The 19,200-nt window shown below is 38.7% G+C and overlaps 1 protein-coding gene across 1 annotated transcript in view; it reads right to left on the bottom strand.

Moving 5' to 3' along the window:
• Positions 1-17,823, bottom strand: part of CNTNAP4 (contactin associated protein family member 4) — a 242,231-nt gene extending 224,408 nt beyond the window's left edge. Inside the window, exon 1 of the mRNA XM_081275674.1 lies at positions 17,612-17,823. Coding sequence (XP_081131800.1) covers positions 17,612-17,696 — 85 coding nt within the window. The 5' untranslated portion in view covers positions 17,697-17,823. The remainder of the gene's footprint in view (positions 1-17,611) is intronic.
• Positions 17,824-19,200: the final 1,377 nt, after the last annotated feature.

Here is a 19,200-nt window from a genome sequence, read left to right as displayed (position 1 = left end):
ACCACTGAGCCACACCCCCAGCCCTATTCTGTATTTTATTTAGAGAAAGGGTCTCACTGAGTTGCTTAATGCCTCGCTTTTTGCTGAGGCTGGCTTGGAACTCGCGATTCTCCTGCTTCAGCCTCCTGAACTGCTGGGATTACAAACATGTGCCACCGTGCCCAGCTCATATTACTTCTTGATGAGTTAATCTACAAACTCACTGCTTCCATGGTCCCAAGCTAGATTCCCCTCCCTTTCCTTCCTCCCTCCATTCCTCACATCGCCAAGAGTTTTAACATTCCAAAGATGCAAATCTAATCCACATCACACACATGTGTACATGCAACACTTAAAATATGAAATGACCTCCTGAGATCTGTATAAAATACTCAGCGCTTGCCTTTATGGATAGCAGCCTCGTGACCTGACCCACTCCTGGCAAATTCTATCTTCATTTCCTGCTCTTCCTCACCTGAGGCCTGTCCTGGTGCATTCAGATGCTCCAGGCTTCTGTGGACTTTGTTCTGATTGGCACATGCTCCCCCTTTCCTCCCCTGCTGACTTTCTTATTCATCCTTCAAGAAATAGTTTCCACGACTCCCACAGCTCACACCTGATGCTCTGCCTGTGGCCACCCCAAACTTTGTATTCCTCTCCCTCCTCACACCTCTCTCACCCTGCTGGGCTTTCCTGCAGAACCAGGAAGTGGCAAAGCTGAGCCCTGAGCCCAGGATGAGCTGGTTAGGAGCCAACTCCTACAGCCACTGAGCACACTGCTTACAATCACAATGGGCACCCTATCAGCTCCCCACGCAATACCCAACATTTCGCTTTAAAGGAAAACAAACCTTAGGCATAAAATATGATTACAACAGCATTATGTATCTGAGGAGTCAAAACTTCCACTCTCAATTATTATCAAGAAGTTACTGAGGCTGAAGACATATGTAATGATAGGCACCACAGTGGAGTCTTGCTAAGTATTTGTTGAATGAGTAAATGACTAACATGAGCGGAGAAAGGTGAAACCCAAGAAACCTCAGAAATTAAAAGAGGTAGGAATACTTAAACAGACTGAAGAAATAATACAGCCCAGATCTGTGAGGAATAATTGTATGAAATGAAATACATTCAGGAAATGTTAAAAAAAAATCATGAAGAATTTTTTTTTTTTTAGCATACTTAGCTAGTATTTCTTTCTTAGGTGTAATTCTCTGAATCATCAGTGCCAACTGAAAAATAACCAGAGTCCCAAAGCACGCAATTACAGGGTTCATTTAACGTGGAATATATTCAACCAGGGTAATTCTTGGGGATAAATTTTCTGACTATTCATGGTGAAATGAAAAATATAAAAGCTCATCTGCTACCCAATCTATTGATATTACTGATCATTTATTGATTTTTTTAAGGGAAATGAGAAGAAACACAGGTTACCAAATAAATCAGAGTGCTATTGCATAGGAGTCCACACTTCAGTGTAGCGAATGCCTTTTACTGGAGCTACTTTTAAAGCATGTCTTCCTGTCTTCTCCATTCATTTGGGTCCCTGAGTGGCAGGGATTGGGATACATTTGTGATCTTACCCCACTACCTTGACTAGAACAAGAAACTCCTAGGTGGCTGTGTGAGAGACTGAGTGGGTGGAGACCCATGCCCTCTCCAAAATCCCTGACACAGTGTTTATATTCTGTACATCACACCAGAAGCTCACTGATAAGATCGCCCCTGTAATGGCAACAGGGTAGACACCCAGGACTTAGCCCTGTTCACATCTCCTGATTTTAGAAGGATGGATGGTTCAGGAAACGACTGCAGAACACAAACCAACAAATGGAACCCAACTCTCAGTTCAAACCACTCCACCAGGAACACTGCATTCAGTTCTGTGCATCAACTGCATCTTTTAACTTAAAAAAGGGATGCAATGTTTTCCACTCTAGCATTCGGCGTGTGCTGAAGTATTTCACCTGGTATTTGGCCTGGCAAATGAAACGTGTGATTAAATACATTTATTTTCAACAATATCTCATTAGTTCCAAGGGGGAGGGCAGCTATGAAACTATGAAGAGTGCTCTGTAAAGGAATTCCTTAATTGCAGAGTCACAGGAGTCCACCCCCCAAAAAAAAAATTTTACAAATTATGAACAAATTCATTCTAGAACCAGTTAATTAATTCCTTGGATAATCACTTCTCATTTTTTTTTTTTTTACTTATGTAGTAAGTACCCAAGTAAAAAGATAGGGAGATAGGAAGGAAACCAGGAAGCAGCTTATAAATATTGTTAAAGAAAATATTATTAAAAGGATAAACTCATTGCATTGTTTGCTAAAGCAGATAGTTAAAGGTGCAGTGTGTTACTTCTGAGTGGTGGGAAGGAGCTCTCAAAAGCCTCAGGCACAACTATAAAGAGCAGGCAGAAAGCACAGAGGCCAATAGTCGAAGTGGGACACAGAGGGCTCTGAAAAGCTCTGGTAGTTTCCTGTTTTGGAAGGGGTTGGAATTAATGAGGAACATCACTCAGAGACTTACCAGATATCACACAGCTGCATGTCTGCTTTCCAACAGACGGGGCTCAAGTAGTATTGGTGTTGGGTTAGCAATGGAAACAGAGTTCTCATTCAAAATTGTTAATCTGAAGTGTTTCTTTTTTTCACTTTGATGTTCATTAAATATACTTTGTTTTCCCTGATTAAGAAAACAAATGTCTTGAGCCACTCCAGTCTATTTTCTTAAAACGTTGTAATTTTTCTCAAAAAAACATACCAAAAAAAAAAAAAAACTATTAGGTTTTTACAGAAAGGAAGATAGAAAACTCTAAGATGCCAGAAAGAAATCAAAATCAGTACCAAGAGAGGAGTAATATGGCGGCGGCTCAGGCCTTCTGGATGGCTGAAGGTGGCCTGCATCCACAGCAGCCATCAGAGGGCGCAGGATCAGCTCTGGAGGACACACGTGGGGAAGATTGGTGTTGCTGCTGGGGCAACCGAGATGGCTGTTCATGCAACTGACAAGACCAATTGATGAGTGTGGGGGTTTCCTGGAGGGTGACAGATGCGCTTCTGAGATCTGTCAAACGTGACAATCTCTCCCCACCACCGCTGATTCATGTTTGAACAAGTGATAGCGCTGGAAGAGACACAGAACCATCTTTAAGTGTTATAAATTCTGGAGTGGAAACGGGAGGGGTGAAAGAAGTTCACACAGCTCTGAAATTTATCCCTCCAAAAGAAATCTGAATTTTTTTTTTTTTTGCAAGACAGAGGGAGACAATGACATTGAACAGTTCATGACACTGACATTTGTAAATGGCTTAAGACACTGCAATACTAGAGAACTACAAGAGTCCTAAGGGGAGCCAGGTACTACTACAAGCAGATACTGGCAACAGAGAGAACTTTAAAAAAAATCAATGAACTGGTTCAAAATACAGGGATCTTTAAACAAGAGCATATCCATTGGATGAGGTACTATGAGCCCTTTAAAAAAACAAACACAAAGACTATTTAGACACAAGAGAAATGCGCCAGAGAGGATGGGAAGACATGCTTGTGGGGAAAGACCGGGAGCAGGAACAGATGCTGAGTCAAGATTGACGGAAATAATATACGGCAAACATCTGTCCCGGTTCCCCCTATTTGGAGGACATTTTCCAAATATAAAATCAGACTAATTTTAAGGTGACTTCTAAAAAGTTATCCAAATAGATTATTGGTTTGTTTTAAGTTTTGTTTGGGGACTGGGGATAGAATGTATCACAGATAGAAGGAGGAAAAGATGTGTACTCGGAGATTTATGGATTAGGAAGTAGGAAAGTTCCAGAGACGACTAACTGCAAGATCAACTTTTGGGGAGGGCCTGCAGGAAACACACAGAGCAAATCATACCACAACCGGAGCTCAGCAACACAAAGGAGAAAGGGGATAATTTGAAGGGGATAAAATAATACTTGTGATAACAGCTCTGAGAATGTCGGTGATAAATAAAGAGATGATTTTAACAAAGAGCAATAAATTATCATCCTATGAATCGCCAAGACTGTTGGAAGGAGTATTTGAAGTAGAATAATGTGCTCAAAGGAAATTACTTGCTTCACAGACATAAAACTGTTGTGAAATGATGGAAAGGCAGTTTGGGTATCATTGAGATACACACCTCTAAGGGATGTCAGAACTCTTGGGTAGAAGCAGCTAGAATGCGCAGGTAAAGGGTAAGAGAAAGAGAAGGGACAGGGCCATGGTGACATCCATGAAGACACGGGGAATGATCCCAGCAAGGCCACGGAGGAGGGTCCCCAGTAGAAGCACTTTACCAATCCATCGCATTTCCATCCGTAAAATCAACCTATCAGCTGAACTTGCAAAAATTTCTCCCAAATACCAAGAGAAAAGTCACTTCCTGTAGGCGATTGAAACAGGAGAAAATCTGCTATGGACTGAATGCTGTCCCCCATCACCACCACCACCAAATGCACATGTTGAAGCTCTAATCCCCAGTGTAAAGTATTTAGAAAGGGGACCTTGAACGTGGTGACTATGGTTCAATAATGTGCTAAGGGTTGGGCCCTAATGGGACAGGACTGGTATCCAAGTAAGAGGAGGAGGAGACACCAGAGACTCCATGTCTCTCTCCCTCCTCTCTGTCCAGGTACACAGGAGAAAGGCCAGGTGGGGACACAGTGAGAAGGTGGCCCAGAAACCAACTCTGATGCTACCTCAATCTTGGACTTCCAGCCTCCAGAACTGTGAAAAAATTGATTTCTATGCGCCACTCAGCCAGCGGTCTTTTGTCATGGCGGCTCTAGCCAACCAACACAGCAAACAAAGGTACGTGTCCCTGAGCTCAGGGAGAAGAAGGGCCTTGATGGAGGGAAGAAAGAAAACCAGCTGAACACCTTGGTCAGGCAGCGCAGGCGGAGTTGACTGTTCTCGCCACTGGGGCTGTTTCAGGTCCTATTCTAGAAGACATTGACTCAAAGAAGGGATGTAGAGGAAGTGAATGAATGGGACTTGGGCACCAAGAAGCAAACAGGTTGGTGGAGAAATTTTTACAGAGGAGAAACTTATTCTTATGTCCCTGAGCAAGTGGCTGTCACCTCACCCTGACTAAAATACAAGTGACAGGATCCTGAGACAAAAGAAAAGGCATCCTCCTAGAATTTCTCATGTCACAGAGAGACAAATATCACACATTCTCACATATATGTGAAAGGGGAAAAAAGTTGATCTCACAGACGTGGAGAGTAAAATAGTGGTTACCAGAGTTGGGAATGGGTAGGGTGGGGGGACAGAGGACAGTTAATGGGTTCAGGGATGAGTTGGATAGAAGGAATAATTCTAGTGTTCTCTAGTACGGTAGGATAACTACAGTTGACAACAACTGACACATTTCAAATTAAATAGTAGAAAAGATTGTGAGTGTTCCCAGCACAAAGAAATGATGAATGTTCGAGGAAACAGACACATTAACTTCCCCGATCTGATCACTACGCATTGTATACGTGTGTCGAAATGTCACACTGTACCCCACAAACATGTATGATTATTGTACATATGTTTTTAAAAATTACAATCACACCAAAGAGGGAACCCTGAGAATGGAAATGTGTGTTTTAATACTCAGTGACATGAATTCAAAGGTTCCCCTAGAGAAGAAGGCAAATTCCACTTCCAAGAGCAAAGGGTTTAGACTCACTGGCCTTAGGTCTGAGTTTCAGCTTTGTTATTCCTTGCTCGGTGCCTTTGGATGCACCTTCTAACTTTGTTTCCCAGTTTGTAAGAGTCAGAACAACATCTGCTGCAAAGGCTCCAGGATTGTGTGAGGAGGAAATGAAAAAAAAATGCACCCTGAACCACCTTTGAGTTCACAGGGTCCAGTGCAACAGGAGTATCTGTCATTGTTAATGACAGCATACGTCAACATGTGTGGAAGGCTGCGCACTGTAAGATTCTGGCAATAAAAATCGCAAATGTGGACCATGAGGAGGAGGAAACTAAAAAGAAATGATGGAGTTTTACAGGAAAATCATTAAAAAGAGGCAAGTGTGCAATTAAAAGAGGAAAAATAAAAGTTCGGAACTCATTCATGCCAGAAAAATTTGCTCAAGGCAATGAAAAGAAATGTCTTTCATATGTTTGTAGATAAGAGTGAGGGAGCTATGGTACACTCTAGATAAAGTTGGAGATGAAAAGACATAGGAGAAAGGTCTCTTTTTTTCTACCCCCCACAAAGGAGAAAGGTTCTCAAATCAGAAACTGCAAAATAAACACAGAGGAGCTGAAAGCCAGTGTGGATGAAGAGTCGAATACTCCTTCCCAGAACATCAAGTACTTTGTAGAACAATCCCAAATTGCAAGTCATGATCAGGAGGCTACAGAGATGGAGAGGCCTCAGGGTCACTTGGGAGGGGTGGGCTGCTCTGCGTTTACTTTATGTTCATAGTGTGTGTTTTGTCTGCCTGTCCACTGAGAGTCCTCAATCTAAAACAATTTGATCTAGTGGCCTATTGAATTACATTTGCTCTTAATAAAAAAGAGGGAGGGGAGAGTGAGGAACAGTGGGAATAGATCCATTAGAGAACAAGCTTCCTCCCTAAAAAACAGAATGAAGAACTCAACCTAACAAAATGAAAAGTAACAGAGGTAAAAATAAATATAGTCAAATAAAAGGATAGCAAAAATAAATGGTCTCCTAAATAAAAACGCATCTGTTCATCTCCTCAGATTTTTGTTTGTTTCAACTAAAAATCAAAATACCAACCATCCATGGATGTATTTTTTCCATATTTGCTGAAAATCCTCTCTATTCCAGGTACTGTGCTAGGTGATACAGGTGAGAGATTTTAAAGTTTTGTAAAGAAGACTTTTTACATATAAAAATCCCTTTGGATACTCTGATTGGAGCAGGAATAGGTGAGCACTCAGGTGCTGTAGATTTCTGCTCCAGAACATGGAGTCCAGGTGGTCGGCTCAGGTAAGGCTCCGTGGGGGAAAGAGGTGGGCTTGCTTTCACAAGTTCCAGGGGGACTTATAGGGAGGTGACTGAGGACAACCCAGGTAAAGAAAGCAACAGACACAAAGGCCAAGAGATGGAGGCCAGAGGATGGGTGGGGGGTAGGATTGTGGGGGGGACACCAGGAATGTTCGAAAGAAAGCACAGAAAACAGACAAAAATAGAAAGATCCAAAATACAGGTTAGCCAGACGTGGTTGCTATGCTAAGACATCCAAACTTGACATCAGAAAGCCTAACCACGAAACAGGGCCGCAAGGCGGGACTTGCCTTTTTAAAACAAAAATAAAAATCTTCAGACTGATTAAATTTATGAATGTATTAGGTCAGGCTTATCTAAAAATACATTAATATGTGCAGTATTTTAGAATACTGCGTGATGTGGAGTGAGGTGAACGGAATCATAGGGAGTGGCGAGGTAGCAAGCAGGACAGCTGCCTCGCCAGCCACAGGAGCCAAATCAACCCTGGCAATCGCTAATGTGACAGATGTCACAGCCAGATCGTCCTCATATCCAGGAAAATGAAAGAGGAAAATGATCACAGGAGGCTCGATTTTGCTAACTCAGAAAAACAGAGAACTTCCTGGCATCTTCTTCAGAGAACGTTTCAGCGATATAATGATGCTACATACATTGCCTTCATTCTAATCTACTTTACGTTGCAATTATATATGTGTGTATACAATTTATATATATATAAATAATTTATATATATATAAATTGTATACACACATATATAATTGTGTATGTGTATTTATATATGTGTGTGTGTGTGTGTGCGTGTGTGTATATACACACACACACAAGGGAAGCACGTAACAAGGCTTCGAGAAATAGATATGGTCATTTACAGGGGAACCAGTAAAAAAACGAATTTAATCTCAGTTTTACATTTTACTCAGAGCAAATTATTGTGGGCATACTTTTATTCTTAGCACCTAAAAGCCTACATCATTTTTTATTAGCCTACTTTTTCCATTCCTTTAATAGATACTGCTTTGGGTCATGAAAGTCTTTTATTTTTATCATATTCCATTTTGTGATAAAGAATCCTACAAGTTTAAGAAACCCAATATTATCATCAGTATTTGCTCTTTTGCCTCCTTAACTGTATCCTAGTTCTTTTCCCCAATTGTCTCTGTGTTTTGTTTGTTTGGGGAAAGGCTACACATCTTATGATACTTACAGGGTAGTGTTATGACATTTTAGAGGCACATGAAGCTTTCTTAACAGGATTATAACACAGTCTATGCGCTAAAGTACAACAGTTAAAATAAAAACAGAAATCATACGCACTATGGAACAGGGGCACCTAATTGAGCAGCTTTATAACCTTGCACAGAATTCCCTTACCACCAATTTAGATGGAATTGCTTTTATTTTAGCAATGTTCTTTTAATTAAGTCCTAAACATCTAAAACATGGCAAATGTAAATATGTATTATAAATCCTTAGTTATGAGGATCACTAAGCACTCATGCCGTTTTCTGCCTCGGAGATAGTTTCTTTTTGTTTAAAATCAGTCAAAATTAAGAGAAAAAGTGAATGATGTGAAAAATGTTCAACTCTGTTTATGACGCCCTTCTCCCGGTACCAGTATCACATTGCTCTGGAGAGTTGGATCATGTTTAAATTTCCCCAGTGGCTTTAAAGCCCAAATCTCTGCTACCATTTTCCGCCTTCAGTTATTAGGTCACAAAGACCAGTACTCAGGGACTGACCAGAAGGTGGGTTGAATTACACCAGAGATCCTGAGGTCTTCATATCAAACTCTAGAAAACAAAGAACTTTGAGATCACAAAATGGCAATATGATTTCTTGGGTTTGGGATGAATTTCCACTGGATCTCAAAGGACAGTTTGTTCATTGTTAATCCTACACATTACATTTTTGCTCTTGTCATTAGGAGAGGGGTTGTGATATATATTTTCTTTTTACATTGTATATATTTATGGGAACCATGTAAAGTTTCAATCACTTGTATATTGAGTGACATTCACATCAAGATAAGCATGTCTATCCTCATACTCTGTTGTAAAAGCTTACTAAGACAACTCTGGTAAGAATGGTAAATAAGGAACCACCTTCTATATCCCAACACTACTCAGTTCAAAGTTGTGAAACATAAGAGCACCATCTCCCCAGGCACAACTCATTTCTCTTAAAGATCATTTTCAGTTAACTTCTTTCTTCTTCCTGGTCATCCACTGATTAACAGATTTTAAAAGACAAGTCTTGAAGATCCAATAAATATAGAAAATATACACTTAATATATGTTATATTTGTTTATATATACATATACATAAATATGCATATACATATATGTATGGTGTGTATAAGTATATGTGTGTGTTTTTTATGTATATATATGCAATACTTTAAAGCAAAGCCATAAGCTTAAAATTTTAACCTTCTCAAATTCTTTAAGAATTCCTCCATTGGATCTAGTAGATGACTGACTGGTTCCTACTGACAAGAAAATATGGGTTCTCTGTTGTGGGCCAAGATATTTGAATGTCTATTAAAGGTCAACCAGGCAATTACCAACTTCAAAACTATGATTAATTTCTAGGAGAATTTATCAACATCTTTATTCAAAGATGTTATGGTTTGTATGTGAGATGTCCCCCAAAAGTTCATGTGGGAGACAATGCAAGAAGGTTTAGAGGAGAAATGATAGGGTTTGGAGAACCTTAACCCAGTCAGTGAATTAATCCCCTGATGGCATTAACTGGCTGGTGACTGACGGTGGGTAGGGTATGGCTGGAGGAGGTGGGTTCCTGGGGTCATGCCTTTGGGGTATACATTTTGTATCTGGCCTGTGGAATCTCTCTGCTTCCTGATCATCATGTGAGCCACTTCCCTCCACCATACTTTTCTGCCTTGATGTTCAGCCTCTCATCAAGCCCTGAGGATTGGAGCCAGCCTTCTATGGACTCAGACTTCTGAAACTGTGAACCTCCAAATAAAGTTTTCCTCCTTAAAATTGTTCTTGTCAGGTCTTATAGTCACAGCAGTGAAAAAGCTGACTAAACAAAGTACGTTTTTTTTAAATCTCTGTAGGTTATACTTGCATAGTAAGTCAAATAATAAAATTAAAGGTTATAGTTTGTCTGAAAAATTATACAATAAATATGATTTAGGAAAACAAGTGAATTTATATATTTAAATACTACTTCTAAACTAATATCAGCTTATGACCCCATTTGTATAAGTACCATAATTGCCAGTGGGAAAGAAATGGTTACAGAAACAAATATGTCTTTTACAATTTAGAAGCACGTAATACCTTATTCCAGAGCCCTGCTAAGTAATGAGAGGTACTTAATAAAAAAAAAAAGTAATTAGAGCTATAGCTATGATACATATCATACCATTTTTCCTTTGTGATTTAAAAACCTTAGAGATAAATTTCATCACTACTCTATTAAATACTTGTGGCATTAAAAAATTTTATAGTTACTAATTTTGAACTACTTATAATGTCAAACGTCTTCAGGCTTCACTCACTTTTCCAATGAATACATTGGAATGACTCATTAACTGTAACATAAACAGGCTCATTTTTACTTCCTGTTATGCTATTTCCCCAATTTTATTACCAGAGTACCACATTTTCCATGAACCATGACAAAAATGCATTGAAAGGGGGGAAAACATTATATACATATCTTCCTTTTCCAAATACCAACAGAAGTAACAATGGGTGGTAACTTGTAATGGAGTTTGCATGCATATCCTTTATCATTACGTGATTTTACAGTGTCAGGTACCATGCATGTAAATACCTTGATAAAAGAATTTGGAGCGAAAACTTTGTCCTTCAAAAGTCAATTGGGAAATATGTACTGCATCTTTCCTAGCACAATAATATATCATCAGAAATGGTCTTAACCTGCACAGAGCCACCAGCCCCTATATTGATGAGCACCTCACAGAGACTATAATCTTAAGTTCAGAACAAGGAAGGCAGGTTCCAAAAGTCAGGTGCACATAAACATATATATGTGGGCATGTGGGCATGCATTCATACTTAGTTGAAACACATAGTCAATGACATTCTTAGAATTCACTGAAGCAATTTGAATGTTGAAATCTGACATCAAAGTTTCTTCCCCAAACTATTAAGAAGCCAATCCAACAAATGACAGCATCTGCCTTATTCAGAAATTCAATTTATTTAACTTAGAGCCACAGGTAAACTATTACTTCTCAAGAAATTTAAATCTTTTTAAAAAAAACTCAAAATCTACTTAATACAATGTTCATCTTAAGGGTAAATTATATCAGTTCAGAATATTCAGTTTACTGGGGAGTTCATTCTTCCTTGGAGAAAAATTTCAGTAATCACATCATCTCTTAACATCCCATAATTTTTATCTACATGTATTTTGAGGCATTTCTGAGATTTTTCTTTTTAAAGCAAGAAAAATCCAATGAATCTTAGAGTTTGATGTTACAATCCAAGATCTGTTCTTAAAAATCTGTTTGCTAAAGAGTATTTCTAAAGGTTTCTAACTGACATATCCATTAAAACAGTCACTCAAGTATTCTAAATTCCCCCAACCACCAGCAACAATGCAAACACAGCTCATTTCACTTTGTAAATGTGGTTAATTCAGGAAACTCCTATTTTAACCACATATTCTGTGATGGGTCAGCCCTTCTCTATCATATTAGTTTACTTGAAAACTAGCCATGGTTCCAGATAAATACTAAGCAAGTTAATAAGAACGAAAACAACAAGAAGTAAACCATAAGCAATCACTGTAATTCCAGGCCATTGGGAAATATCAGATCAAAGTCTGCATTATTTAATATTTCATCAAACATGTTCTGCTACTAATATAAATACCTGAGGTTTATGTAACAACGTTGGATACATTTCTCTTGTTCTTTCCACTGTTTTCAGAGGCTAAACCATTAAGTAAACTTTCAATCAGTAAGGAGGAAAGGGGAAGGTGTTTAAAAGGTTGGTGAAGGATTTCTTAGATAACTTGGGACTAATTGGCAAACTAAAGGTCAAGTGATTCATTAGTTGACAATAGTAAGGGCCCAATATTGATTAATCTGAAGTAAAAGAGATTTGAATTCTAAACATAGTATCAAATTGAGAAAAACAGGTATTTGTAAAGCCAGACTGATATTCTAAGGTGAAAACAAGTTCAAAGTCATGCAGTGCCAATGTCACTATCCCTGATTCTCTGTTCACAGATGATCGTGAATTACATCATAATTTTGATTGACACCCAGACTAAGTCACATTTTAAGATGTTCCTTGAGGCTGTCGTAGGTTTTTTTTTTTTTTTTTTTTTTTTTTTTTTTTTTTTTTTTTTTGAGATTGGTCTTTTTATGACACATAGAATTCTTCATTTGGAGCTGAACCATTGAACCATTATTATAAAAAATAAACTTTTGACAAATGGCTGTTTGTTTTGAAAAGAATGCTAAAATGATATTTCAATGAGTTCTGTAACCTATCACATTTCAACTTACTTTTTTTTAAAAAAGTCATAGTGTAAAGTAAATAAAATGAACTCAATGACCAGGTTTTAGATATCAAAAATAAATACACAAATCTCCAATTTAAAAAAATAATAAATAAATAGAAGGAATACCAGTAAAGTATAGAAAAGGGAACAGGGGTTGGGGAGAGTAGAAATTCTGAGATCTGAAATGGAGCAAATTACATTCCACACATGTATTAGTATGTCAAGATGAATCCATTGTTATGTATAACTACAGTGTATTGATAAAAACATTTTAAAAAGTAAGTACAACTCCAAATGGAGAAGATATTTACATACAAATTAATTATACTAGCATGAGAAGGTGAAAGGCACTTCCTTAATTATTGTGAATTCTCAGTGGGTAGTGCTTAAATGAAAATCTATTTTTAAATTTGCTCTAGAAATCTTGCCAATTTCAGTGTTTTCAGGAAGCTACTGCTTTAAAAAGCATAGAAGCACAAACACCCTTCAAACATAAGCATTTCCCTCATAGAATTACTTGATTCCAGATGTTAAATTCCTGATTAATATGAAGTGGAATATTTTACACTCATGAAAATGTAAAGTTACAGCAGAATTTTTATTCTAAATATCTAAGAGGCAAATAGTTATATACTATTTTAAACATCCTAGACTATAGGATTACCTAAAATGCTCCATGATCAACCAAAACTGCTGAAATTTTACAAATAATTATAAATAACGCATACTCATTGAAATAACAAGATTTTTGGACAATCAAATATTTAAGAAGAAACATGACAAAAATATTAGCTTGAAGGTTTCTTCTATTATAACTCCTAGAAATATTACAATTACCTTCAGTACCACAACTCTATGGTTGGTGGGGGGGGGCATTTTGAACTAAATGACTGACTAAATGCTAAATGTTACTTTAGTATAATTTATACACTATCTCTGTCTTGTCATTATATTACATTGTATAATATTTCCATCAGAAGTCAATGAACATTTTTCTATAAAGGATCAGATAGTAAAGAATATCATGTAGGTACTTAGAGACCATGAGTAAAATAATTTTAACAAAAATTTTATTTATAAAATTCAAAATATAATATTCCAGTACAAATTTTTCTCATACGCTCCTACAAATAAGATGACTAAAATTTGAATTTCACATAATTATTTTGAACCATGAACAATGCTCCTTTTGTTTGGTTTTCAGCTAAAAATGTGAAAAATCATTTTTAGTTCATAGACCATAGAAAAACAGGCAGCAGAACAGATTTGGTTCGTGGGCCATAATTTACCCACTTCTAAGCCTAATACTACATTAACTTATACTTGATGTAATACAATTCTAATAATTTGCTTTCACTGAAGAAGTCAATTTAATCTGGATATATATATAGGCTCCAATAGAGAAATTGTTTATATATGATAGAAATCCAAAAACTAATTTCAGAAGATAACCATAATGACTATTACTTTAAGCACTAGGTACCACTCACTGGAAGTCATGTTTGATCCCTATGTTAATTTATGAGCTATGTTACCCTAGAGTCAAAGGTTGCCTTTGTCAAACATGATTTGAGGTGGCTGCAATAAATGCAGAGAATTCACTATGTGGATGAAAATAAACCACCACTGCTAGTAGAGAAATTAGTCATGACACACACTAATCATTTCCACCCAAAGTTAGCCATTTAGGCAGTGCATTATAGAAATATATTTAGCCATACTTCATTATTGTTTTCTAGCTATTTTTGGCCATAGAGATGAATTTGGGGGAGAGGAAGAAAGAGAAAATTTCAAAGTTGAGTTTTAGCAATTTGAGGATCTGTCAAAAAAAACCCACAAAAGTGGCCATCTACTCGGGTGATTACTTTTATCAATTACTGATTTTACCACAATTTTAATGTTTCCTTCTGGTAAATATCAACTCTATCCTTTATTTCTATTAGAAAAAAAGAACACAGTGAGAAGCTAACTTCTAATTAAGTCATTGGTCAGCTCCTTGGTAAGCATCAGTTCTTCTCAAGTAAGGCACAGTAAGTATGTATGTCTGAGGCCAAAGATCCACCATTGCATGATCTACAAGGTAAAACTAAAGCAGGACTCCTATCAGCCAAACTACTTACACCTGCTCTTTCTCTTACCCTTCCTCCAACACAGTCTTACTATTCAGAGATGGCAGCTCCTTCAGACCAAGTACAAAATAAAGAGATGGCTTCTCTTTTTTAGTGTGTGTCTCTTAGTAGGAAGTGAAGAAAACAAGAGTCAGTGTAGCTTCTCACAGATCAAGCCTATCCACCAGGATCTGTCTCTACCTTTTCATGAAAGGGACATCTCATATAATAACAAACTCACCTCAACAAGAACAAAGAGAAAAATCTAGGGGCTCATTCACTACTTTTAAAATGTCCAGTGGGACACCAGTAGGCAAAGAATGAGATCCATTCACTATGTCTCATCCTTAGGCAGGAGAGTACTTATCAGGGGCCCCCCAAAGTGTACAAGCACATGGGTCTAAGTTTATACATATTTAGATTTATATAGAATATTTCTAATAGAAAGATCAATTAATATTCCAAAGTAAAGTATACTTAAATCCTATGTCTACAGAGTCCCCTGTGAAAGCATTCATGTTGGACCAACAACTAGCAACTCAATGGATGACAAAGGTCTTTGTATTTGCCTAAGAGACAGACTTTTAATTATTTTATTCACATTCAGTTCTGACTTTAATATTAGTAATCACAATGGATTCATTTTTTACCAATATGTGGTCTGGTCCAGAAGAATTACTAGAGCTATTAGAACATTTTGAAACACATGCTAGTTGATGGTTGCTCATTCTTTTGCAAACTTCCAATTTGCTCGTGAACATATAGACCTGTTCTTCCAAAAAGGATAAAACGCATGGTCTACTTTCCACTGTGACCTGCCAACAAATGGACCTGCTTCTTCCACAAAGTGAATCCTTCCCAAATACTGAGGAATAAAATAAAAATTAGGAAATGAAATATTTTCTTTTATATACAGCTGCAAATCACACTGCCCAAATGGTAACAAGAAATTACAAAATGCAATGTAAATTACATGAAGGCAATTAATGACATTTTTGACACTTGAAGAACAGTCAATTCTTGATGGATGTACCAACCAAGAATTCCAACTTTATTATTTGAAAGTTCCTGGGAATTTAAAGTGTATAGGTTCTCTAAGTTCAGCCAGTGTTAAAGAGAGCATTACATGACTTCCTAAAGAAACTGAGGCTGAAGGAATACAAAATCAGGATTGAGATTTTAAGTGTCAGCAAGAGGCCCAGCCAGAGCTGAGCAGACTGGAATATTGAGCTCTCAGATCTCAGCATCTCACCTTTTCTTTACTGAGAAGATACATTACAAAAGAAAGCTCTTCCATGTTGATCGGCTCCTTACACTTTCATACAACTAGCAACCCAATTAAACCTCTTAATATACCGCAAACCCAACCAGAGGCAGCATGTTGGAAAAACACGCTGTGTTAGGCCAGTGTTAAGCTCTGCTTGTCTTGAGGGACTGATCCTTGCACTGATGTGCTGCACATTGTAAGAGTGACCTCTAGTGCTTCCTTTTTGGTTGAACTTCAGCAGTTGGAAGATGAATTACTGATGCCTTTCCTACAAAACTTCCCTCGTGTGTGGGTGTCTGTATTGTCTGTTGGTTGGCTGCAACATTGTCAACAGCTTGTACTCCCTTGCAGGATTCCAAGATTTTGATGAGAGAAAGTTATGCAAATTTTCTTGACTTCCTGGGATTCCCACACACCCAATTTAAAACTGAATCTGAAACACAGAGCAGCACCTGGAGTGAAGTTTTCTCCTTAGAGAGGGATAGATGCACTCTGAGGTTATGTGAATTCCTAGTGATGGAAACACAGCGAATGGAATCACAGTCACCATGCAGCCTGGGATAGACATTTGGCTAGGGATGGTGAGTTTGTAATGTTTTTCTCACATGAGAGCCCTTGAGTGAAGTCAGATGACATCCCTCCCACACCAAATGTCTGCTTGCTGGCTTCAGTCCCCCAACCCTATGCTGGTGGTGGCACAGCAGCAGCATAAATTCCTGAAGAGGCCTCATAGCCCTTTCTTGAAAAGCAAATGAGCAAATGGGATTTTCCTTTAAAATGCAAGAAATAAAAAGTTGAATTTCTTGAGCTTGTTTTTCACTCGTTGTGGAGGGGGAATTTCTCCCCTTTAGAGAACCAAATACAACTTTTAAAACTATTTTTTTTTAAATCTCTAATAACAAATGGATGAAGGGAGTCTGCCAAATTATTTGGGGTGATAGTTTAAATTAGAAAAAAGATTCGCACAAATCTTCCCTGAGTCCATCAACTCAAAAATCAGAAATATTCAATCACGAATCCATGAAGCAGAAAAGCCAACCAGTAAAGAACACACTTTTGAAAAGAAATCACCTGAATGCTTTTTTTCCTTTCAGTCAAATGTGGGGACCAGCCCTCTCTCAGGAGAGCTCCAAGTCTCCTTGTCTAAGGAGCCAGGACACAGCTCTTATACTGAGGTTTGCCTCCACCAGTCCTGCCTGCTCCCAAGTCTGCAGTACATTTTCAGTTATTAGCCTGCATCATTTTAAAGATGCAGCCAGTCAGCTACTCCTCTGCCAAATCGCAAACTTCAGAAACCTAAGCTAATGCAGCATAATGCAAAGTCTGCCGGTTGTTTTCACGTTAGACATCATTCCAATAAAATTCAGTAATCCTCAAAGGAAGAAATGAAGACATTCGCAGGCGATACCCTGGTTAAGATGCTAATTTAATGTTTTACTAGAACTTGAGCATTCTCAATGAATATTCAAAGACAAGAGAGTAGGATCCCAGTAGTAGACAAAAAAAAAAAAAAAAGAGAGAGAGAGAGAGAGAGAGAGAGCTCACACTTTGCCTATGCTGACCTGTTCAAGAGGAAAGAGGAGCATCAACCCCGGTCCTAGTTGCAGGATTTTTAAATGATGTTTCATCATTGAGAGCAATAGGCTCTGCAGCCATCTCAGCAGCAAATAACAGTCATAAAAAAACAATCGAATCAAAGTTTTGCAGGGAGCCCCCCTGCAAGTTTTAAATCATTGGCTGTATACTTACAAGAATTCCCAGCTTCGGCTCTGCTCCAATTGTGAGTAGATAACAGGAAAAGCATCTTGAGGAAGGCTCTAGCGACAGACCCCATGTTCCTATTTACGGAGCTCCCCCAAAAGATCCTGAGTGGCTCTACCAGCGCTTGAGCCGGGTTGTCAGTCCCTCTCCCAGCTCTGACTGGATCTTCAGTATCTCCAGGTCTGCTCTCTGTCTCTCCCTCTCTCTCCTCCCTCCTTCCCCTACTATCTCCCTCCCTCTTTCCTGCTCTCTCCTCTCTCCTCTCTCTCTCTCTCTCTCTCTCTCTCTCTCTCTCTCTCTCTCTCTCTGCCTGACCCCCTCCCTCACACACACAGCCCTGACTCCTCACTGAAAAGCACCCAGTATCTTTTCTAACAAGCATCCACACCGATGAGGCCACGCCCACTCCTGGCAGCAGTGGTCCCTGAGATTGGCAGCCGCGTCCTTCCTCCCATCCCTCCTCTGAACGCAGCAGCAAGCAGCAAGCAGCCGCGCTCAGAGCTCAGCCCCGCTGCAGGTCATGAAAGCTGGACCCAGAGGCCTCCTGCTCTGGGCCTCCTCGGGGCTCCCTCCCCTCCCCTCTGATCTCCAATAATCCTTAACCCTTTCTTTTCCCTGATGGCCGTGGGGGTGGGGGAAGAGGCCAGGCGGTGGAGCCTTCTGATTTTGGGGAGGTCTCCTATTTGACAGGTGCCAGACAACCTACTGAGCTCTTCCTGATGATCCCGGGAGTCCATCCAGGTAAAAACTGCATTACCTTTCCAAACAAAAGCATAAAATGAGAATAGAAATAACACCGAAGCAGCCTTGGGAAGTTGTAGCTAAAACTGTCCTCGGGGAGAATACTTGCTTTTGTTTTTCTCTGTTTCTATAAAACTATCCTCTTCAGCTTTGGTGCCAGGAATTTATTATGGAAATTCCTCCCATGGGAACAGACACTCCTGCTTGGCAGATCTTTAAAATCATCTGGTAATAGTCTACAAGAAATTAACATTTCTTACTTTAGTTAGTGCTTCAGGAGTACAAATCTACAAATGAGATGCTCTGGGTAGATTTATTTTGATATGAGCATCTTGCTGTGAATGCACAGTCACATTCACAATCAGATTCTTTAACAGCAATTCCCAGGAGGCTCCAAAAGGCACATGATAGGATCCTGATTAAAGGGACCACCCCCCCACCCCCCACCCCACCAGGAACACACGCCCCAACACTAAACAATGCAAAGATATAACTCAAATTGTTTAAAGGAGAGAAGACTAAAGTTGACTTCAGAAGATCAATGACTTACAGAGAAATTACTCTTCTAATTGCTATTTCATGGATAGTATTTATTAAACAGAATATTCAAATATTTTAAAAAGGAAGTTAAGATCACATAATGAGGAGCATATCAGATGGTGTCAGAGAAGATAAATAATCTCTTTAGAATAAACGTCAAGATGTCTTACTGATACGATGCTAGATTTTATAAAGATGGGAATCCGGGGTTCTCACCCACCTCTTGGTGATTACAAATTCGAACAGACCTAAGTTGGCACCAGCCAACTTGCCCAGAGAATGAATGAAAGCAGGGA

Source organism: Spermophilus citellus (genome assembly GCF_964194105.1).
Source record: "Spermophilus citellus genome assembly, chromosome: 18".
NCBI lineage: Eukaryota > Metazoa > Chordata > Mammalia > Rodentia > Sciuridae > Spermophilus > Spermophilus citellus.
This window is presented reverse-complemented; position numbering and strand designations above follow the sequence as displayed.